This window comes from Eleginops maclovinus, chromosome 3, assembly GCF_036324505.1.
Source record: "Eleginops maclovinus isolate JMC-PN-2008 ecotype Puerto Natales chromosome 3, JC_Emac_rtc_rv5, whole genome shotgun sequence".
NCBI lineage: Eukaryota > Metazoa > Chordata > Actinopteri > Perciformes > Eleginopidae > Eleginops > Eleginops maclovinus.
The window spans coordinates 14474412-14495526 of record NC_086351.1 but is presented as its reverse complement, the minus strand read 5'-3'; the positions used below and the strand labels follow the sequence as shown (position 1 = coordinate 14495526).

General features: G+C 40.7%; 1 protein-coding gene across 1 annotated transcript; it reads right to left on the bottom strand.

Annotated features, from left to right (window-relative positions):
* Nucleotides 1–13030: 13030 nt before the first annotated feature.
* Nucleotides 13031–20064, bottom strand: rcc1 (regulator of chromosome condensation 1). Its single transcript, XM_063878236.1, has 10 exons — nucleotides 19960–20064; nucleotides 18750–18840; nucleotides 18069–18256; nucleotides 17807–17986; nucleotides 16847–16943; nucleotides 16446–16568; nucleotides 16162–16302; nucleotides 15914–16033; nucleotides 15505–15657; nucleotides 13031–13781 (listed from the first exon to the last, which is right to left on the bottom strand). Exons 2-10 carry the CDS (start codon nucleotides 18826–18828, stop codon nucleotides 13606–13608), a joined length of 1257 nt encoding a protein of 418 aa, XP_063734306.1. The 5' UTR covers nucleotides 18829–18840; nucleotides 19960–20064; the 3' UTR covers nucleotides 13031–13605.
* Between the last annotated feature and the right edge of the window lie 1051 nt (nucleotides 20065–21115).

The window sequence follows — 21115 nt, the reverse complement described above, 5'->3', positions numbered from 1 at the left end:
GCTGACAGTCAGCTGAGAAGGTAAAGGGGAACGTGGGCCAAAAGGGACCAAACACATTAGCAAGGAACAAGAAGCTTGCAACACATATCACAGTTAATGGACACATCTCATACGGAGGATCTTTGGACACTTGCAGGAGGATTTTGTGGTGTTGACAAGACTTGTTTTGCACATTTTGAAAGAACAGTCACACCGATACCTCTCATCCTGCCACTGCAGCAAAGCAGTTTGTGAAAAAAAAGGCAACTGTATATCAAGTGGATAGATAATCTAGTTCTGTAATAGCATATTTAGTGATAATGTGATTTTTTGTGTCAATGTGCTTGTCAAGCTGTTGTACCAGTAAGCTTTACTTGTAACTAATATGTAAAATGTTAATGTATTTACACTAAGTGCTATAAATGTAAGCAGCATTGGAACTTTTCAAACAATATATTGGTTTCTGTCGCTGTAGGAAGAGCATTGTAAATGTTTTCTGCAGCGTGATCAACCATGTACCGTAATGCCTTATTCAGCATTATGTTCTTTTTGTAAAACGTGAACTGTTTTGTTAAGAATAGTATTTGATATTTAAATGTTTTCACATTCTGTGTTTCAGCAGATACAGTATTAGAAGTACCGTATTGTATAAGTGTAATACATTTTTTTTATAATAAGTACTTTATGGAATAGCTTCAGTTGTATCCTGAAAGTGCTTTTTTGTTGATTTGTTGTTGTAAAAACCTTTCAGTTTTATTCCAGTGTTTGTTTTCTGTGGTTGTTATTACAGGTGTTATTTAGATTTATACTCTTTGTAAATGCCAGTGAGGCCTCATGTGATTTGTTGGTACAGTCTTGAATGGATTACAGATCAGGATCATAAGGACGGGGCACAGGAACAAAAGAAAATACACACATTTCTCCCCCCCCCACCCCCCAAATAATTGAATTTTCATTGGATGTGGACTGTTGAAAGCAAGGGACAAACTAGAGTGCAGAAGTAATTTGGAACTACCTTCTGAGCTGTATGGGAGTCAGTTAACACTGAAATGACACCTGCCAGTGAGGCCTGCAGAGGATGTGTTAAAAAAGGCAAATTCTTGCTTTTTTCCCATTATGGTGCCTGGTTTATATGTTCAAATGGTCTTTCATTTTCTGTTTTTACATGCATTAAAGGGCTGAAATGACTGTGCAGAAAGAAGTTTTCTCAGAGAAAAGAAAACTTGATTAGAAGCCATCAATCATGCTCGTTTCCCTTTCAGACTCCTATGGATGTTGAAGGACTTCCCTCAGAAACAGATGTTTAAAAAGCTCCTCTAAGAGACATCATAGCGCTCCTGCCAGGAAACTAAACATCAATGTGACTTTGAAGATTTCCTGCATGCTACAGGACATACAGTATGTTCCCTTGGATCTGCCTATATGTTATGTGTAGAAAACAAACAAAACAACAGACAAATGAATCATTTAGTCAATCACCGGGGGCTGGCTCCTCACTTGGCTAGACTTAGTGTTGAAAATGTGCACACTACACAGAAAAATCAAGTGATCTTTGCTTTGAAAGCGACATTTTTGTTCTGAATTGTACCCTGTTATTATAGGACGCAACAGGCTTTTAAAAAATAATTTGCATTAAAACATGTACAGTTCACAGAGATACTGTAGTCCAGTTTGAGAGCGACACACTATGAATAAATGCTCTCATCCACTGACCCTGACCAGTGGTTGCTCGTGTACCTGAGCAAATTAACAAATGGAAATGAGAACAAAGGGAATCTCGCTGAGGCTTTCATAACGGCTGTTAGTGTTGCAATGCAGCATCACAAACTCAAAGCTTCCGGCAGTTTGTTTTCTGCTTTCTGGATGATTGGATGTTATGTGACCTCCCCTGCTTATTGTCTGTGCGGAAGACTTTGTGATGAGATCTACTGTAAATGAGAGAGAGGGATCAGATTTGTTACTTGGACTGATGGAACACAATCATCTTGTTTGGCAGCTTGGATAAAATTCTGGTCTAAGCAAAATGACAACATAAAAACATTAAATCTTTAGACTTCCCAACAACAGACACCTACATCATGTAACCAAGGCTTTCCACACATCACAGCATCCTGACGCTTGCCAACCATATAATCCAAAACTCAAACTCACCCAAAATCGTACAATACAGAGATGAAGGTTAAGCAGAGATTCTGGTACTGGGTTTAGCAATTAGGCCCAGCTGCTGTTTGTGACAGACGGTTGCTGTTACAGAGATAATCAGACCTCCTGCCTGCCTGAGGTGTTTACAAAAAGTCAGAAGTGCAAAAAGCTTGAAGCAGTTTTACTCGAGGTTATACAAGGGAGAAACTACTCTGGTATTCCCTTCTGAGGAGAAGAGACAGGAATTCAAACTGGGTGCCATCTGCCAGCTGAGTCATGGGACTGTCTGACATGTTATGTTTTCTTAAACTTACACTTAAATTGGTTGAACCGGTTTGTGAAGCGCAGTGTAAACTTTAATATGAATTGATGATTATTGATGTAACATGCACACCACAATGCAGTGGCGGCTCCTTTTTTTCTGATAATGATTAAGGTTACCCATTCGTTAAGCAAGACCATATAAATTTGTTGTTAGATGATTAACTCAGACAGAGATCCCTCTTTTGTCCACTAGATGGATTATTAATTATTTACCTGAATCCAATGATGTATGATGTATAACAGCTAAACAGGCCAAAAGATATGTTCAGAAACAACATAAAGACAGGGGCAGCATATTAAGTCAAGTATGTATTGACTGAACTCCGTAGCATGTTTTAGATGCTCATCAAAAACTTAATCTAACTGTGCCACGAAGTCGACCAGTCCGAGAAAAAATGCCAGGGTTGGTGGAGCCCTCAGTTTCATCTTTGCCTCGCAAAGCTAGCTCAAACACCCCGCAGAATGTCACACACTGGACGAGCCCGTTGAGGATGTGACGGTTCTTGCTCACCTCATCATTGTGGCGACGAACAGCTAGCCTGTATCCCTCATCCAGTTCCAAAAGACGAAAATCTCAAGCAGCTGGTGGCGGTTGGTCAATGCGGGGCGCTCAAAATATCTCGAGAAGAAAGTCTACTTAAACATGATAAACATAAATTAATATATATAACATATTATGAAATAAACGTGTTTGCTTGTACTATGCACCTGCATGGTAGTATGCATTCCGTAAAAAATGGTTGCGCATTTCGGGTATTTCTGTTGAGGGACGCCGAATCGGTGTGAAAGGAAGTCGGTAAACTTTTGGTAAGCAGGTGACCAAAAGCTGCTCGCTGATTGGCAGCTTCATGCTTTTCCACGGGACGCAGCTCTCTGCGCCCCGAACCCTTCCACTTTTATTGGCAGCCAATCAGTATTGTTTTCATGATCTTGGAACTCATGTGAGACCATGACCCTGTTTTATGTGTTTACACCCGCCATTAGTTTTCTGCGGCCGCAGGAATTTGTGTTTTTTCTATACAAAAACACCCCTTTCCCAAGGCGTCCACTGGGAGAATAAAGGATAAAGGAGCTTTGACCGGACCGACCGACCCGATTTAAAAATTCTAAAGCAGGCAATTGATCTAGGACAAGCTTACAACCAGTGACGCTGGAAGTCATTCAGAGTTGGGGGTGCTGAGTGACGTCACCCGGTGACGATGACGTCACACCAAACGCAGTGCAACGGAGCAAAAAATGAACTAGATTCAATATTATGCTACAGGAAACAAAAATATCACGATTATGTAAAAGTAGAAAATTAACGTTTTTATTTTGAAAAGTAAAAAGTTGAAAATAAAAATTATTAATTTACTACGTCAGTGTTGCAATAGTCCTTCACCAGGGGGTGCTGCAGCACCCTCAGCACCCTCAACCTACTTCCAGCGTCCCTGCTTACAACCGGGGCATTTCACGCTCTTGCTACAATAAACGGAGCTGGTTAGCTGGATGTGCTGTTAGCAATGCCTTCTATTGCTTTCCCTGCTTGCTGTTTCAAAGTGTGGCACTGAAGCGTTGTGGACAACGACGGGGGTACAAAATGTAAAACATCTTACAGTATGAGGCTACACTTTTTGGCCAGGTTTAGCATTGCTGAACAGCTAGATGAAGGCTACAGGATCGGCATTAGAAAGCACAACCAGGAGGTGACAAAAAACCGACCGCGCTGTCCCGAATAATAGACTGTGTGAAATGTTGTGGATCATTTGAGTTGGTTTTGCGTGGCCATGATGAGAGTGAAGGCTCCGATAATCCCGGGATATTCCGTGGTTTGGTGGGTTTTGTTGCCTCCCTTGATGGAGTGTTGAAAGAGCAACTTGAGAACGCAAAGTTGTATTTAAGGGAACTTCAAAAACCGTGCAGAACGAGCTACTGGACTGTATGTGGTCTGTTGTTAGGGAACACATCATGAAAGAAGCCCAGAGCAGTGATTTATTTTATTTGATCAATCCAGGCAGATGAGACAATCGATATTGCCACACAGTGGCAACTTGTTCTTGTGCTGCATTGATGATAAACACAACATGCAGAAAATATATTTTGAGTTCATCCCTTTGCAGTCAGCTACAGCTGAGTCCATTGCTACACCATTAAAAGAGCTCTTTCTGCCATCCTCCCTGAGGATCAGAAAAGCAAGCTCATCTGCCAGGCGTATGATGGAGCCAGCGTTATGAGGGGTGCCACTGCAGGTGTTCCGAGGAAGATACAAGATGTGTACCCAAATGCCCACTACACCCACTGCTACACACATCAGGTCAACCTGATAATGCAACAAGCCACCCCTCACATATCCAAAGTGAGAATTTTTATTTCTGACCTTGGTGGATTTGCTCGCTTTTTTTCCAGATCATCCAAGCGGACAGGTGTTCTTGTTAAAATTGTTGCCCATAGGCTGCCAACATCCAGCAACGTTAGATGGAACTTTCACATCTGTGCAATCAATACAGTTGTTGAGCACAGAGAGGACTTCATTCACTGTTTTGAGAGCATACGTGACTCTGGTAACTTTGGCCCCAGTACCGTCAGAGAAGCAGGAGCCTTCGTTAGGCTTAAAAAAGCATGAAATGTAACTGCAAGGAGCTGAACTAAAACAGCTACTTATAAAAGCTAAAATTAGAACAGTTAAAATTTGATATTTTCTTGGTGAAGCTAACCTGTTATTTATTAAACGTTATTGAATGTTTTGAGTTAAAGCCATGTGGAAAGCAGACACTGCTGCATCTCTAGGACTTGTCATTTTGTCATCTTTACATATTACTTGTTTTCTTCTTCTTTCTGTAGGTCTGTGATACCATACTGGGAATACACCAGGGAACACTTCTGTTTCACAAACCACCTTGTCAGTGCCACCTTGCTGCAAGGGGACAGAGTACAAGATGGCATTTCCTGAAGATGACTGAAATCTAAAGGGGCGGGACCATGTGACGCACGACTTTAGTCTGATTGGACAAAGATGTTTTTGACAGATCTAACGTCTAAAACACTGATTACGACTGCTGCTGTGTTAGAAAAAAAAAAATCCCTCTTTTTCCCGTTGGTAGTGCGTCGCCCAAATCGCCCTAATACACAAACCGCCCCTGTGACAATGTTCAAATTCAAAAGATATTATAAGAAAACTCTGCTTGTTTTACACATCTAGCCTGCGTTTTTCCACATTCTTCATAAGAAAGACAACAACCACATCAAGCCAGACAACACACACTAATGTTTTTGCTTTTATCACTGGGATAATGTGTTTGGCTAAGTACAGCAAAATTGACTCTCTTGCAGTAGGGACTGCTGCAAACAGGAGAGTTAGGTGCCTTGTAATTAGGCCCCAGGTTTACTCAGTTTTTTAAAATTAAAACCATGTGTTGCTAAGAAGCCTTTAAGTGTGTATCCATGGGACCAGTTCCCTTAACCATCTGGAGAAACAAGGAGCGTTGGTAGCCATGAGAAATGTCCTCTTTACTGACTTACCAAACATAAGGGACAGTGTGTGGCAGTGCGACCAGACAACTACACAGTGATTTGCGTGGTTTATCAGGGTCAATTTGTTAATCATACATTTTACAAAAACAATTTAAAATACCATGCCAAAAAAGAGATAAAACCAGAATACCTGTACAAGCTCCTTTTGAAAAGTCATATCTGTCACAAATATCGGATACATTATAATCTTATTTTAAAAGGACAATATTTAAATTATATACACATTCATATTCATCCAATTTAACTGAAATTGTAGATTTCATGCCTGATGTTGTCATATACAATCCTGTTATGGCTCCATTGCAGCTAATATCTCAAAATGTCCTCACAGGATGGATGTCATATTAGAGCCATTTTCTTTTTTGAACAGAACGGCAATGCTCAAGGAGTGGGATACTCTTTCAATTCCCCTTGTCTGCTACAAGGGCTTTAGGATGTTGTATCCCGCCGGGATTGTAAAGCCGCCTGAGGTGAAGTGTAATTTGTGATATTGGGCTGTCTAAAGAAATGTGATTGATTGAAAAATCCCTGATGCACCATTATGAACCACTGGTAAAACTGTCTTTATGATGCGACTAAGCTGAACTAATATGTACCCTTAGGCTTTAAGAGTTCCTTCCCTCAAGAGAAACTCTAATCTGTTTTTAGCTCAGCTGTGAACCGTAAACGTAATTTATATAATAATCCCTATCATCATTCTTAGTGTGGACATCTGTAAGTAATTAGCACAGAATCAATAAGGCCCGAAAGAAGCAAATGACAAGAGAAGTCCATTAAAGGAATGAGCCACACGCAGAGGTGATAATCATTGGGGATGTATCCTGTTGTCATCTTGTCAATGTTACTGTTATAAAACCATGCATCTGTTCAAGAGGTTGGCCCTTCTTACAAGCCCCTGCACGGCTGTCAGTCCTCCGCCCAGCCTCTCACGAGAAGCATGGACGAGGAGTCCAATTTATCAAGGCAATCTACAGTAATTACAAATGTGGGCCGCAGGCGATGGAGTACCAGTAGTTTAACAGCAAGAGAGGTACTCATTCGCTGATAATACTGTTTGGCTCCTTGTGCACACGCTCACAGAAATGCATTTTTTCTGGTTGTTTTTCTAACGACATCAAAACAACAACTACTGTGACACGGCAACAGTTGAGTACTTCATACATGTAGTCAGTGGTGGGAAGTGCCTAAGTGAATTTACTAAAGTACTGTACTTAAATCACATGTTGAGGTACTTACTTAGAGTAGTTTAATTAGTTGCTACTTTGTACCTTTACTCCACTTCAATATATCGACACATAAATCAGAACTTTTACTTTTGGTACTTTAAGTATATTCTGATGCTAATACTTTTTTGCTTTTAATTGAGTAACATTTTGAATGCAGCAGCAGCATTTATCAGATGTATCAGCATCCATATAGTTTATTGTTGAGCTGGAAAATGCAATCTATTAAACAGTGGGTGATTTCTTTGAAGTGTTTTATAATCTATATGCTTGATAAGTGTAGGTCAATCACAATCAATCTATCATTAGAGACCAGCAGTGATAGAAAAAATGAAATGCTTAGTTCATAATTATTGAACTAGGGGAGACCGGGTATGGTTGTAACACATTTTTCTCCAGCACCTAAAACTACCTTTTTTTTTTTAAAGCTACAGTTCTGGAACTTTTAGGCAAAGTACCCACATTTGTCTACTACAAGTGGCAACCATTTAAATCTCCTCAACTATATCACATCATTTGTGAGATTATGACAAATACAGTGTGTACCTTTGTTACAGCCTACCCCACTACTGGGGTAGGCTGTAACACCTATTGGGGTAGGTTGTAACACCTATTGGGGTAGGCTGTAACACCTACTGGGGTAGGTTGTAACAGGTAGACAAAATGCATAAAAACAATGAAACTCCATTTGATATGCCGATTTATTGCATAAACAGGGTAGGTTTGAAAATAGATTCACCAGCATATATTGTATAACATACAATCCATTCTTCACATGGAGAATGAAGATCATATTAATGTTTTAAACAAAATATAAAAAGCATAACGTTTATACTGTGTGTGTGTGTGTGTGTGTGTGTGTGTGTGTGTGTGTGTGTGTGTGTGTGTGTGTGTGTGTGTGTGTGTGTGTGTGTATTTGTGTCTCGGGGAGAGAGAGAGAGGCTGAACAGTCACACACGGAGATGAAATGAATGAACATGGACATGTCTACTAGCCCCATTCCACAGAATAATTTTAAAAATAAAATAAAATTGGTCAGACCTGGAGTGCATGCCTGGTGGGCTCAAAAGCTGACCACACAAAAATCTTCTTCCTCCTCTGATGAGGAGTTCTCAACTTTCACCATTTTCTTGGCTGTTTTTTTAATTTTTTTTTACCTTCCTCTGCTTTCCTTTTGCACCCCCCAAGATATTCTTTCTGACATTTTTTCCCTTTTCGCCGGTCCTCCTCTTCCAATCGCAGCTTAACTGGTTTATCAGTTAGGATTTCTGAGCGCCTGTTCCTCCTACCCTTGTCATTTTCCTTTCTTGCCTGCTTTTGGAAATGGCTGAATGATTGATGGACTGAACTGACCTGGGATTGACTCAGAGGTACTCGGCATCTCTGGAGGAGGAGCAGAGCCCGACGAAAGGTGAGCAGGTGAGGAGCCTGGCGGCCTGGGAAGCCTCAGATGGGTCAGGACGATCGTTGACTTGGGAGGGCGCAAAGTCACAGTCCTAGTTGGGATGGTAAGGCCATATGCCTGTGCACTGGAACTCTGCCTGAATGTTTCTTTGTGTTGCGGTCGTGGGTAGGGCGGTCCTCACAAACCCTGGAATGTCGAAAATTGTCATCGGTTTACCTGAATTCACCCTCATCCAGTCAACGAAAGCCGCGCTGACCATCTTCTTAAATGGACCAAACACACTACGATCAAGTGGCTGGAGCTTATGGCTGCAATGTGGTGGAAAGGTAAGAAGAACAATGCCCTGACCTTTGCAAAAATCGACGGCTCTCACAGAGATGTGCGAGGAGTGATTATCTAGCAGGAGCAACACCTTTTTCTCTGGACTGACGTTGGTATGTTTCACAAAGTGACAAAGAAATGATAAGAAATCCTCCTCTTGCATCCAGCCTGATTTATTTGCACTTCCAGCACTTCCCAATGGCCCGCTCTGTACAAAGTGTTCCTTAAAATTCTTTCAGGGGAACACAAAAAATGGAGGAATGGAATTCCCCAGAGCTTGCACAGCGTATGCAACTAAAACTAATGTGCCTCTCTCACCCGATGTCATGGCTCCAACCTGCTTGACCTCCCGGCGCGCTACCACTCGGGATGGTGCCTGCACTGTTGTGACGCCTGTTTCGTCCGTATTCCAAATGTCAGCACCATCAAAGCGGTTCTTCTCTATTACCTCCCCCAGGCGACTGAAGAAGGCCTTGACATTTGCTCTATTGAAGGAGGTGGCCCTTGAAAGGCTTGTTATCTGTGGACTCCTAATGGATAGTCTGGTGTTCCGCCTCAGAAAATTGCTGAACCAGTCAGGCCCCGCCATCAGCTTCTTGTCCCAGGTTTCAGGATGCTTTATTTGGAAAATCACTGCTAGTTGATATGCAAACTTTTTGACCTATGCAAAAACATAACAGGAAGTCTGAGTTAGAACACACATTTTTGTTGATTGTCTAAATTCATATGTTGGTATTTATTTAACTTTTCACTGCTTTTATGTAAATGTATTTATCATTCACAAACATTAAATTGAGTTTGCATGAAAGGTCTAATACAAATTAAGAGGTCTTGACTCTTGCCTATTCTACCCTGTTCTCATCTATCATGCTTACCTCGCGTGGAGTTAGCCCAAAGTATATATCAGCTGCCTGGCTAATATAATCTGCCAATATCTCCTCCTGCTCCCTGTTGAAGACTGTTCGGACTGACGTATCCTACCCGAGGAACGTCCCGCGACCCCTGGTCTTTAAGTAGTTTGAACTTCTGCCAATATCTATGATGCTTTCTTGCCACTGCCCTGACAGATGCTCCTTTTTTAACCTCCTCTGCTGCTCTTTTTAGTACTTAGTAACCAGGCAGGTAGAATTATATAAATTTAAACTAAAGGTCCCGTATTATATAATTTTCCAACAATTTATTATAGGTCTTTGATCAAAAAGAAAACATGTCTCTGAAGAGTTCGGTTGAAATACCAAACAGATTGTGCACTGTATCATGCCATATCTGTTTCAGCCCTGTTCCAAAAGTGCTGATTCTGTGTGTGTAGCTTTAAATGCTAATGAACTGCAGCTGGCCACGCCCCTCTGTGAACTGATTGGTTTATAAAAAGACATTGCTGCTCTAGGAGGAGATTAGGGCGATAAATTGGGCGGTGCTACCTTGATTGGTTATTGGCTAATGGTTACACAACCCCAAAAAAGCATTGTGTCATCACAAAGTGGCCAAAATCTGATCGGCTCATTTTCAGACAAGTTTTTATATAGATGGATCAGGACCAAAAGAGAGAGAATATTTTTTCCTGAAACTTTCCAAATGTCTTTACAGCACCGAGGGGACACATATTTACAGTATTAAAGGCATGAGAAAGTGGCATGAAAAAGTGGATTTTGCATAACAGGTGACCTTTAAAGGTTGATACAATCCAACTTTTGATTTTCAATATCTTTCTATAGCCTAAGTTCCCAAATTCAAACAAGAAAATCTGAGTATTTATAACTTTTTTTTTTGTGTGGGAGAGACATAAAGTATGAATGCAGTGATTTTGTCAAATTCTGCTGCGCCATATTCAACAGGTTGCCTTGAGGCCACTTGATTAAAACGACCCTGAGTAGTGCTTCTCCAAGCCCTCAAATCATCACAAAACTTTGGATTTCTTGATTGAGACACACTTGAAAAACTGCAATCGATTCAACTTGAAATTAATAGTTGATTAGGAAAGCAGCAGGATGACACAAAGGCTGTCACATCCCAATCAAGGCTACACGATGCAAATTGTGCTACATTATATTTTAATATCATGAAGCTGGTGTTTGTGAATGCATCATGGTGCCTGTCATGAGCCTGTTCCAGATGTACGACTGAACACAGTGTTTCCAGAACAAAAGCCTATGAAAGACTCGCATGACGCTCAGAGAGAAGCAGCCGTTAGCTTTAATAACGAGGCTCCTTTAGTGATGAGAATGTGATGAAGGCGACACAGGTGCTCTCCTGTCATTAGCTTAAATAGAGGAAGATTTCAGTCGACATGTATTATGAATAATACTGTTTCTATGAGCAAAAGGAACAAATCATAGCATGTCATTGCTGAAGTCCTGGATGAATGTTTCCTCTTTGTGATGAAAGTGTGAGGTGGTGTCTGGGTTTTACTCAAGGCCATTATCAGACATTCAATAGCCCAGCCCCATGTGGAAAGCTGTTAACAGAAGTCAAAACGGACTCATTTACAAGCCCTTTTCAAATATCACACTCAATTCTACACCTGAAGGTGTATAATCAAAGCAGAAGTGTAATTTTGTCTGTAGTTTTTCCTGAAATAGGTGACAAAAATGTAATCCTTGAGAAATAGTAGCATAAATATATTATATTGTAGTCTATTGTATTGTTCTATTTGCTTACAGAACTAGGGAAAGTATTATCTTGTTGATTGAGTCTTTTCCATAACATGTTATATTGATTATAGGGCTAGGCAATATATCGAAAAAATGACGATGTCTTAACTTTTTTTCATACCCTAATTCAGCAAAAGTGTCATGGTTTTAAAGACTGTATTGTGAATGGATGTCATTTTCTGAAATTACCAGACTGTTGAAGATGCACTATTACTTTCCTTTACCCAATTTTTCAATTAGATGCACATTACGGGTGATATTAACGCCAACAATAGTCAACACTTTTGTAAAATTGTTGTATTTTTACAAGTAGCCTAGCCATACATCAGAGTCATTTTTGGAGTGGTGTGAGCAGCTGTGTAGACGAGTGATGCTTTCCAGTGCTTTTCCACTTTTATAACCCAGAACCATTTTAAATGTTCTCCACACAATACAAAAAGAGTGAAGAGTGAAGTATCAGCATTGGTTAAAAATAAACATACCTCCTGCTTATAAAACACTCTTACAGCCACTGTACAAAGAAAACTGATGAGCAGTGAACTTAAAAATGTATTTCTGACAAACACTGATGCCGCACAAACAACTGAAGAGGTTCACTCGGATCAATTAACTGCTTATGAAAGATACTTCAACATTTCAAAGCTTCCTGGGAAGCTTTCTGCCACGAGGGCTTTACAGTCCCTATACTTCATTATGCGGCCTTTGGACAGATGAAAGCTAGATGAGACCAACAAGGACGTGGCGCATTTCTACCCAGATAAAACACAAAAGCATGTAGCTTTGATGCTTGTACTCGTACCATCATTTGCATCTTTAAGTGTTTCTGAATTACATTCATGTGTCTGTGTGGAATGTGTCACGTGCATAAGTGATAGAGATAAAGCAGCTTAGGGGAATATGCTGGCCAGCTGTGCCAACACGCTAGCGTCATGATCTCTCTGACAAGAGAAGTTTCTAACGGAGATACTCAGCTAAACGCTGCCGTGATTAAACCCCATAACATGTTCCAAACCATATCAAGCACTCTTTCTGAAACACTTCTCAGTGTTCACCACTAGAACATTGACATTATATGTATAATATATACACAAAAACTCCAAGTCCCTCCTACAGACATCCTGCTGAACACACAGAGGTGCTGCGGAGGGGATTCAGCTCGCGACTGTATATTGCAGACGATAGGTTGGGACGTTGCCAGGAGTTCTTTAGAGATGTGGGTAAGGAGGAAAAGAGAGAGGGTTGTATTTTCCGACACTTTGTGAGTCTCCTTACACACAGGGGCTACATATGTATGTATAAAAGAAATAAAAAAAGTGCATTTTGCATAATAGTGGACCTTTAAAAAAGGTGGAGTTTCGATTTTGCAAGCATGCCAACGTTTGCGGTTACTGCGTACAAGAGCTGCAATTGAAATGTGAATTATCAAATTGCAAAATAAAACATTCAATGTATTGGATAAAAACAGGCTTAAAAACTTAAATTTGTATCTTTATTTTCAGGCAGGAAAAGCAACAAAATGCAGTATACAGTATGATGTGTTACCAAATGTCCAAATAGTGACAACCAGTTTTGTGTGCCAATGTGTGAACAGTAGTCTCACATATCGAATTCATCCAGTAGAAATGTGCTGTCTGAACCAAGGTCAGCTAAATTATTGCTTAAAAGAAAAGAAAAAGAATATTAAAAAGAATATTGTTTGGGGAAGTCATTAAAAAGCTTGCACCCTTTTTTCATTTACGTACATGCCAACAGTCACATTCACAAACATCACATACTGTCTGACAGTCATACTGATGACTTTTATGAAAAGAATACATAGGGAACATCAAAAACTAGATTAAAAAAAATAGTCTCTTATTTGTCATGATCTACAGAACATCCATGAACATTTGTTTCGCACACCCGAATGAGAAGTGTTCTTATAAAAAGGACCTCACATTCCCTGGCTCAGCACAGGAAGTCACATATAGATCAACCCCTCCCCAGATTTAGTCAGTGTGAAAAAGGCCCCACCTCCAACCAATCAGCAGATCCCAGTCTGCACTGGACATCAGCTTTCCTGCTTGTCTTTGACCAGAAGGACGGTGTGCTGTCCTCCACTGGACGCCATCAGTACTGCGCGGTTCTCCAGCTGCTTGCCTGTCATCTTCACGGGGCTCCACTCATCGTCCTCCTCCCCGGTGCCGAGCTGCAGGTTGGTTCCCATGCCCCAGGCATACACAGATCCTGGAGTAAATACAGCAGACAGTAGTTTTAAAAATCAGGAAATACAGTGGGGCAAAAAAGTATTTAGTCAGCCACCAATTGTGCAAGTTCTCCCATTTAAAAAGATGAGAGAGGCCTGTAATTTTTATCATAGGTATACCTCAACTATGAGAGACAGAATGAGAAAAAAAAATCCAGGAAATCACATTGTAGGATTTTTAATGAATTAATTGGTAAATTCCTCGGTAAAATAAGTATTTGGTCACCTACAAACAAGCAAGATTTCTGGCTCTTACAGACCTGTAACTTCTTCTTTAAGAGGCTCCTCTGTCCTCCACTCGTTACCTGTATTAATGGCACCTTTTTGAACTCGTTATCAGTATAAAAGACACCTGTCCACAACCTCAAACAGTCATACTCCAAACTCCACTATGGCCAAGACCAAAGAGCTGTCAAAGGAGACCAGAGACACAATTGTAGACCTGCACCAGGCTGGGAAAACTGAATGTGCAATAGGTAAGCAGCTTGGTGTGAAGAAATCAACTGTGGGAGCAATTATTAGAAAATGGAAGACATACAAGACCACTGCTAATCTCCCTCGATCTGGGGCTCCACGCAAGATCTCACCCCGTGGGGTCAAAATGATCACAAGAACGGTGAGCAAAAATCCCAGAACCACACGGGGGGACCTAGTGAATGACCTGCAGAGAGCTGGGACCAAAGTAACAGAGGCTACCATCAGTAACACACTACGCCGCCAGGGACTTAAATCCTGCAGTTCCAGACGTGTCCCCCTGCTTAAGCCAGTACATGTCCAGGCCCATCTGAAGTTTGCTAGAGGGCATTTGGATGATCCAGAAGAGGATTGGGAGAATGTCATATGGTCAGATGAAACCAAAATAGAACTTTTTGGTAAAAACTCAACTCGTCGTGTTTGGAGGAGAAAGAATGCAGAGTTGTATCCAAAGAACACCATAGCTACTGTGAAGCATGGGGGTGGAGACATCATGCTTTGGGGCTGTTCTTCTGCAAAGGGACCAGGACGACTGATCCGTGTAAAGGAAAGAATGAATGGGGCCATGTATCGTGAGATTTTGAGTGAAAACCTCCTTCCATCAGCAAGGGCACTGAAGATGAAGCGTGGCTGGGTCTTTCAGCATGACAATGATCCCAAACACACCGCCAGGGCAACGAAGGAGTGGCTTCGTAAGAAGCATTCCAAGGTCCTGTGTGGCCTAGCCAGTCTCCAGATCTCAACCCCATAGAAAATCTTTGGAGGGAGTTGAAAGTCCGTGATGCCCAGCGACAGCCCCAAAACATCATTGCTTTAGAGGAGATCTGCATGGAGGAATGGGCCAAAATACCAGCAACAGTGTGTGGAAACCTTGTGAAGACTTACAGAAAACCTTTGACCTCTGTCATTGCCAACAAAGGGTATATAACAAAGTATTGAGATGAACTTTTGTTATTGACCAAATACTTATTTTCCACAATAATTTGAAAGTAAATTCTTTAAAAATCCTACAATGTGATTTCCTGGATTTTGTTTTCTCATTCTGTCTCTCATAGTTGAGGTATACCTATGATAGAAATCACAGGCCTCTCTCATCTTTTTAAATTGGAGAACTTGCACAATTGGTGGCTGACTAAATACTTTTTTGCCCCACTGTATATTGCTCTTTATATTACAGACTAAAATGAGGATCAATCGTCAATCGTCAGCTGCATCTGCTTTGTTCCTCACCTTCTCTGGTGACGGCGTAGCTGACTGAAGCCCCACACGACAGCCCGCAGGCCGGCTCCATCCCAGCCACATGCGTGGGCTCGCTCTTCTCTTCCGCCCCCTCGCCCAGACCGAGACGACCGTACTCTGCTCGGCCCAGGCTGTATACCTGTCCTTTAAAATGAAGACAGAAATGATTCATTTATGTTTTGTTTGTCAAAATACTTAGATAAAAACACCTGGGTCCTTGGCGTCTCTTACTGGAGGATTTTCGGGTAAAACATTTGAATACACTTCTTTCTATTCCAGCCATGTTGTTTTTGTTCAATGATTCTTCTGCTATAATTGAGATGTTATTGTAAATCACAAAAAAAGGGTCTCAGAGGCTAATAGAAATACTGATGTAGTTTTAACACTTATTGCAGCTTACCTTCAGCATCGAGGCAGAGTGAGTGATGTTGACCTCCACAGAATTCCACCCAGGACGTGGTAGAGTTTTTAAAGGAGGTCAGTTTTACTGGGACAAAACACAACTTGGTGCTTTTAGTGCCTGAATAAAACAAACAAGGGCAAAACACAAAATAAATGTTTGGTACAATTACCTTAGAGTAGAAGGTGAGCAACGGACTCGTAACTCTATGTAAAGCAGTGTCAGAAACTACCATGTGCCATACTTACCCAGCTGATGATAGTTGGAGAGACCAAACCCATAAACATGGCCGTCTCTTGACACAGCAAAGGTGAGGTACGCGCCACAGAAAGCATCGGCAAAGTGAACTTTCCCTTTAACTTTAACCATCTGCGGGAGCAGCAGCCGGTCTGGAATCACAGGACACAGTCCTCAGCAATATTTCACATGAGACTTTGTTAATGCATCACAAATCAAAGCTTAATGATTCAGTAAAATCTTAATAGGTTTTGTTACATCATGCTTTGTCTTTAGAAAGGCTTGTTTTACTTACTGAGGCCTTTCCTGCCTCCTCTGTCTGAGAAATGCTCAGGCACTCTTCCCAGCTGCCCCTGCTCTGCAGTGCCTGATGAGTACAGATTCCCCTCCAGTGTAACCAGAACAAGGTGGTCGGTCCCTATTGACATGGAACATTGTATGCAGCAAGTTGACCTATATATTCCACACCTCTCACACTTATTGTACATATTACATCCTGCTTAATATTTTGTTTTTGTTAATATTTTCTGTACATTTTTTGTCAAAAATGTACATATTTGTATTGCTTTGTATTGTAACTATATTGCCTTGTTTTTATGCTGCTGTAACATAAACATTTACCAAATTGGGATCAATAAAGTAATTCTATTCTATAGCAAACAAAAACATACATCATCAAATGCCAATGTTCTTTACCCGACGTAATCTTCACAACTGGTTCTGTCATGGGGACTTTGACTGGAACAGTGCTTTTTTTCATCGGCTCCAGAAGACCTATAACACCGTTGTTATCCTGGACAAAAAAAGGGTCCAGTATTTGTTAGAAATAGTTAAAGCCCAGAGATACACACCGCTCAGGTTTGTAAGCAGGAAGTATCTGAATGGAATGGAATTGAGTTGATTGGATTTAAAAAGGACAAATAAAAAAACATTCAAAATATAATTCAGATACTGGATCAAAAATATAACTGTTATAAAAACCTTCTTTTAAAACGAGGTTACAGAGCTACAGCACTTTTAACCCCGTTGGTATCAGTACTGCCAAAAATCCAGCGGGAATGCAGACGGTAGGCAGAGGCAATAGAGATGTAATTGCCAGTGTGCCACTGAGTATTAATAACGGAAAACAAACGTGTTTTATACTTCAGCACAACAAATCTAGCCAAATCGGTCATTTTATAAATCCAGTACACCAACAAAGGAAATACAGAAGCTTAGGAATTGTTTTGCAGCTTCGGTCTCATAATCGTTACACACCTAACTACTGCTGCATGTTCAAACCCGAGTCCTGTGCTGATGAGTTTTTAAGTGTTTTAATCAAATAGTCAGCAGGATATTCTGCGCTATTCGCTCAGATTCCAGTCAGGAGTAACTCTGTACAGCTATTAACTTAATTTATATGTAGCATCCGACTTAAATGGGGCTGAAAGAAAATGAGACTGCCAATACCACTGAGATACCACAAAAAGTAAAAAATAACCGAAAGGTTTAATACGGAGGAGATACTTGGATAGTTGATTGTTTTAAAAAGTTTATACCACTGTCGCTTCATCGTAAAAAGCTCTACATACAGGTAAAACCATAAGGTGGCTTTTTGGCGACCTGTTTGCGATGTAAAAGTTGAACATTTCTAACACACACACACCAGGAACTAACCCTGAAGGAGCCCCACAGGTACACAGTCCCGTCCTCTGTGAGAGCAGCTGTGTGGCTGTCCCCCGCCGACACCTGCACCACCTTCTCCTCCAACGCCACCTTCTCTGGAACCATCTCCGACCCTTCCTCTGATGTGTCCCGGCCAAGGGCTCCTTCGTCGTTACAGCCAAAAGTGTAGACCTACAAATGAAAAAAAATGTTAGCCGGTAGCTATAGCCATGCAATTTGGAATTTGAAATAATGAAGACGGACGCGTCCTTACTTGGCCAGTGACGCTGAGGCACACTGTGTGCATGCCTCCAGCTATGACTTGCACAATTTCTTCTGGCAGCGACACAAGGGCTGGCTTCTTCCTCTCAATGATGTTCTCACCAAGACCCAACTGTCCAACATCACCCTGCCCCAGAGCAAGAACCTGACCCGCCTCCTTGCAATGGCTCCTGTGGGAAACTGTTACACACAAACACACAATGTTATACCAGTAATTGATTTAAGACAAGATGAGATGCACCTTTATTAATCCCCGTGGGGAAATTCAAGTGTTTATGCAGCAACAGAGAAGAGGAAAAACGGTACAGGTTCACACAGGGATATGAAACACAAATTTAAAATAAAAAATTAAACATTCTAAAAACAAAAACAAATATGTATACAGATAAGTAACGAAAGTATTGTTAAAAATATACTCATTTATGTATTCAGAAAGAGAGAGCAGGTCAAAGTTATTGTGCAAAAGTGCAAGAGTGCATAGGACATGAAGCAACTTAGAAAAACTGCTGGGGTGTGGTTAGACATGCTTTCCTAAAAAAAAGTGGGTGTGTATTGTTGTCTTAAGAGCAATCTCTTTTTTTTCTTCAAGTCTGAAATTCATATGCATGTTCAAATTAATTCTCATTGTATAATCGTGTCCGTTTGCCTTTCCCCCAAAAGTTGAGTTATTTACCTTTCACTTTCTTGGCTCCTTCATTCTCCTTCACAATAGGCTCAGACTTCCTCTTGGTGGTGGTCTTTTTAGCAGGCATGATTAGAACACTCTAGGAAAACAAAGGAGGAATCGGAGATGTTTATATACCCATCAATGGTTGAACTGAGCTGCAAGTGAAAAAGAAAATGTCTGCTTTTCCAGGTAAGGAAATGTCTGCACAGAACATCAAGAGAAAAGTTATATGAATCATGGTTCTAGATTTGACTATACATTAGTTAAGTTTATTTGAATGTCTATGAGTGTTAGACCATTGGTTAGGCAAGACAGGAAAGACAATCAACATCAGTTGCGGGAATCATATAACTGAGCTCCAGTACTGCACCATTCATATGTTTATTTAAATGTGTGACACTTGTATCTACGGTACATCAATGCCCCTTGGTTAAGTACCTGGGACCGATGTAGAGGCGCTTTCAGAATGATGAATATCCGTTGTAGGCAATATTGCATTTCCATAAGCTCACAAGCCTACTGGCAAACGCAGTTGACGGACACAATCACTCAGTCTTTATTTTGGTCGTAACATTAACCAACTCTCTGACAGCTGTTCTGGTTCAACAACTGTCAGAGAGTCATTCGAATGGCTGGCACAGTGTCAGACTTTCACTCCACATACAGTTGTGCTTCGACCGCTTCTGCTACCATGCTGTTGGGAAATGAAACCCCAAAAATAAGTATAATACAAACTGAAGTCGTGCTCAGCTTTTACTGACACCCACAGGTCAGCCATGGACTGTACATTTCGCTCAACAATTTAGCATTTCAAAATAAGCAGCGTGATCTATCGTTGGCAGTAAACTCACCCATGTGTCCTTGCTAACAGTTAAATAGCGAGGTTATCAGCCTAGCTACATATCTGTGCTTCAGTTCTCCTTTTGACTAACGTTGAGTAAATGTGACACGGTTGGCTACTTATACGTGAGGAACGTAGGATCCAGAAGTCATGTTTTAATGTTAGCATTAAAGTAGAGCTAAATGCCACTAGCTAATGGTCAGAGCTGTTTGCTAGTCGGGGCTAACTAGCAAGCGGCGTTAGCATGCCATTCACAAACGAATGAGCTGCAATAACACCGTTTATTGAATGGACCCCAAACACATTGCTTACGACGTGTTTGTTATCGCTTGTTTTCTTCAGTGGGTGAGTTTAGGAGCTGATATTTGAACTAACCTGTAATATGTAGTAGTTTGAAGTTTGCCCAGAATTGAACGTGCACAACCTGCTCGGTTCCCGGTCTTGAAACACGTACCAAACGTACGACGTCACGTTGTGGAACCCCTGCCTCCTTAAAGAGAAAGTAGCATCACAACGTGCAGTGGTGGATTCGGTCTCTGGGTGGAAGAAAATCAATGTTGTAATATCAACAATCAATAAAAACTAAGTAGAAGTACTGATTATGCAGCAGAATGTCTCCTGTTAGTGGTAAACCTTGATGCATTTTTTGATACGGCTGCTAACGTTGCATATTATTTAAACTAAATCTCTATGTCAGGAAGTGTAATCTATAATGTGAACCTCAATAATTCATACCTGTATTTTTCTACAATATCTTTTCACCTCATGTTCTGTCTGCTGCCGTCTGACAGGCGGTAGGCTACCTCAGCTTCAGGACCAAAACCACCAGACTCAGAGACAGTTTCATCCCACAGGCCATACAACTATTAAACACCTGAGCTCTCTGAAGGGCTTCGATAAAGCATTCATCTGTTTGCAACCTGCAATGTATTTATCTAAATAGTTATCAGGGTAATAAACATTATTTCATTTCATTTGACTGTACACTATTTAATTTGACATTCTGTTCTTGTATACATCATATTCCATTTACATGTATACACTGTTTTTGTGCTATTTTTATTTGTATTTAGTTGCACATTTTGCAATATTCTCTTGCAACTTTTTCTTTCTTTCTCCATTTTTAAAAACATTTTACGTTTAATTTATTCATATTGCATTGTGGGAGGAGCCTGGGACTTTCATTGCCATATCTACACTGTAGCTAGTGTGCATGTGATAATAAAGCCTTTGAATTCAATTTGAATTGAATAATATTAAATCATTGATATTTTCCCTTCCCTCTTTCGAATATGCTGCTTCAAACCTTTAGGATGTTTGTTTTTTTTTAAATAAAAATCAAATGTATTACAAGATACCTATAGACCCCTTAATATACATTTAAAATGATCTTTAGGATTACCTCCGAACAGTGACAGACGTTAACGTAACTTGCCACCAGGCGTCGCTGCCGCCTCACGGTTTTATTTCCCCTCGGTTTTATATCTCCACATGAACACGTCTTTAGTTAAGACAAGGTCTGTGATTTAAT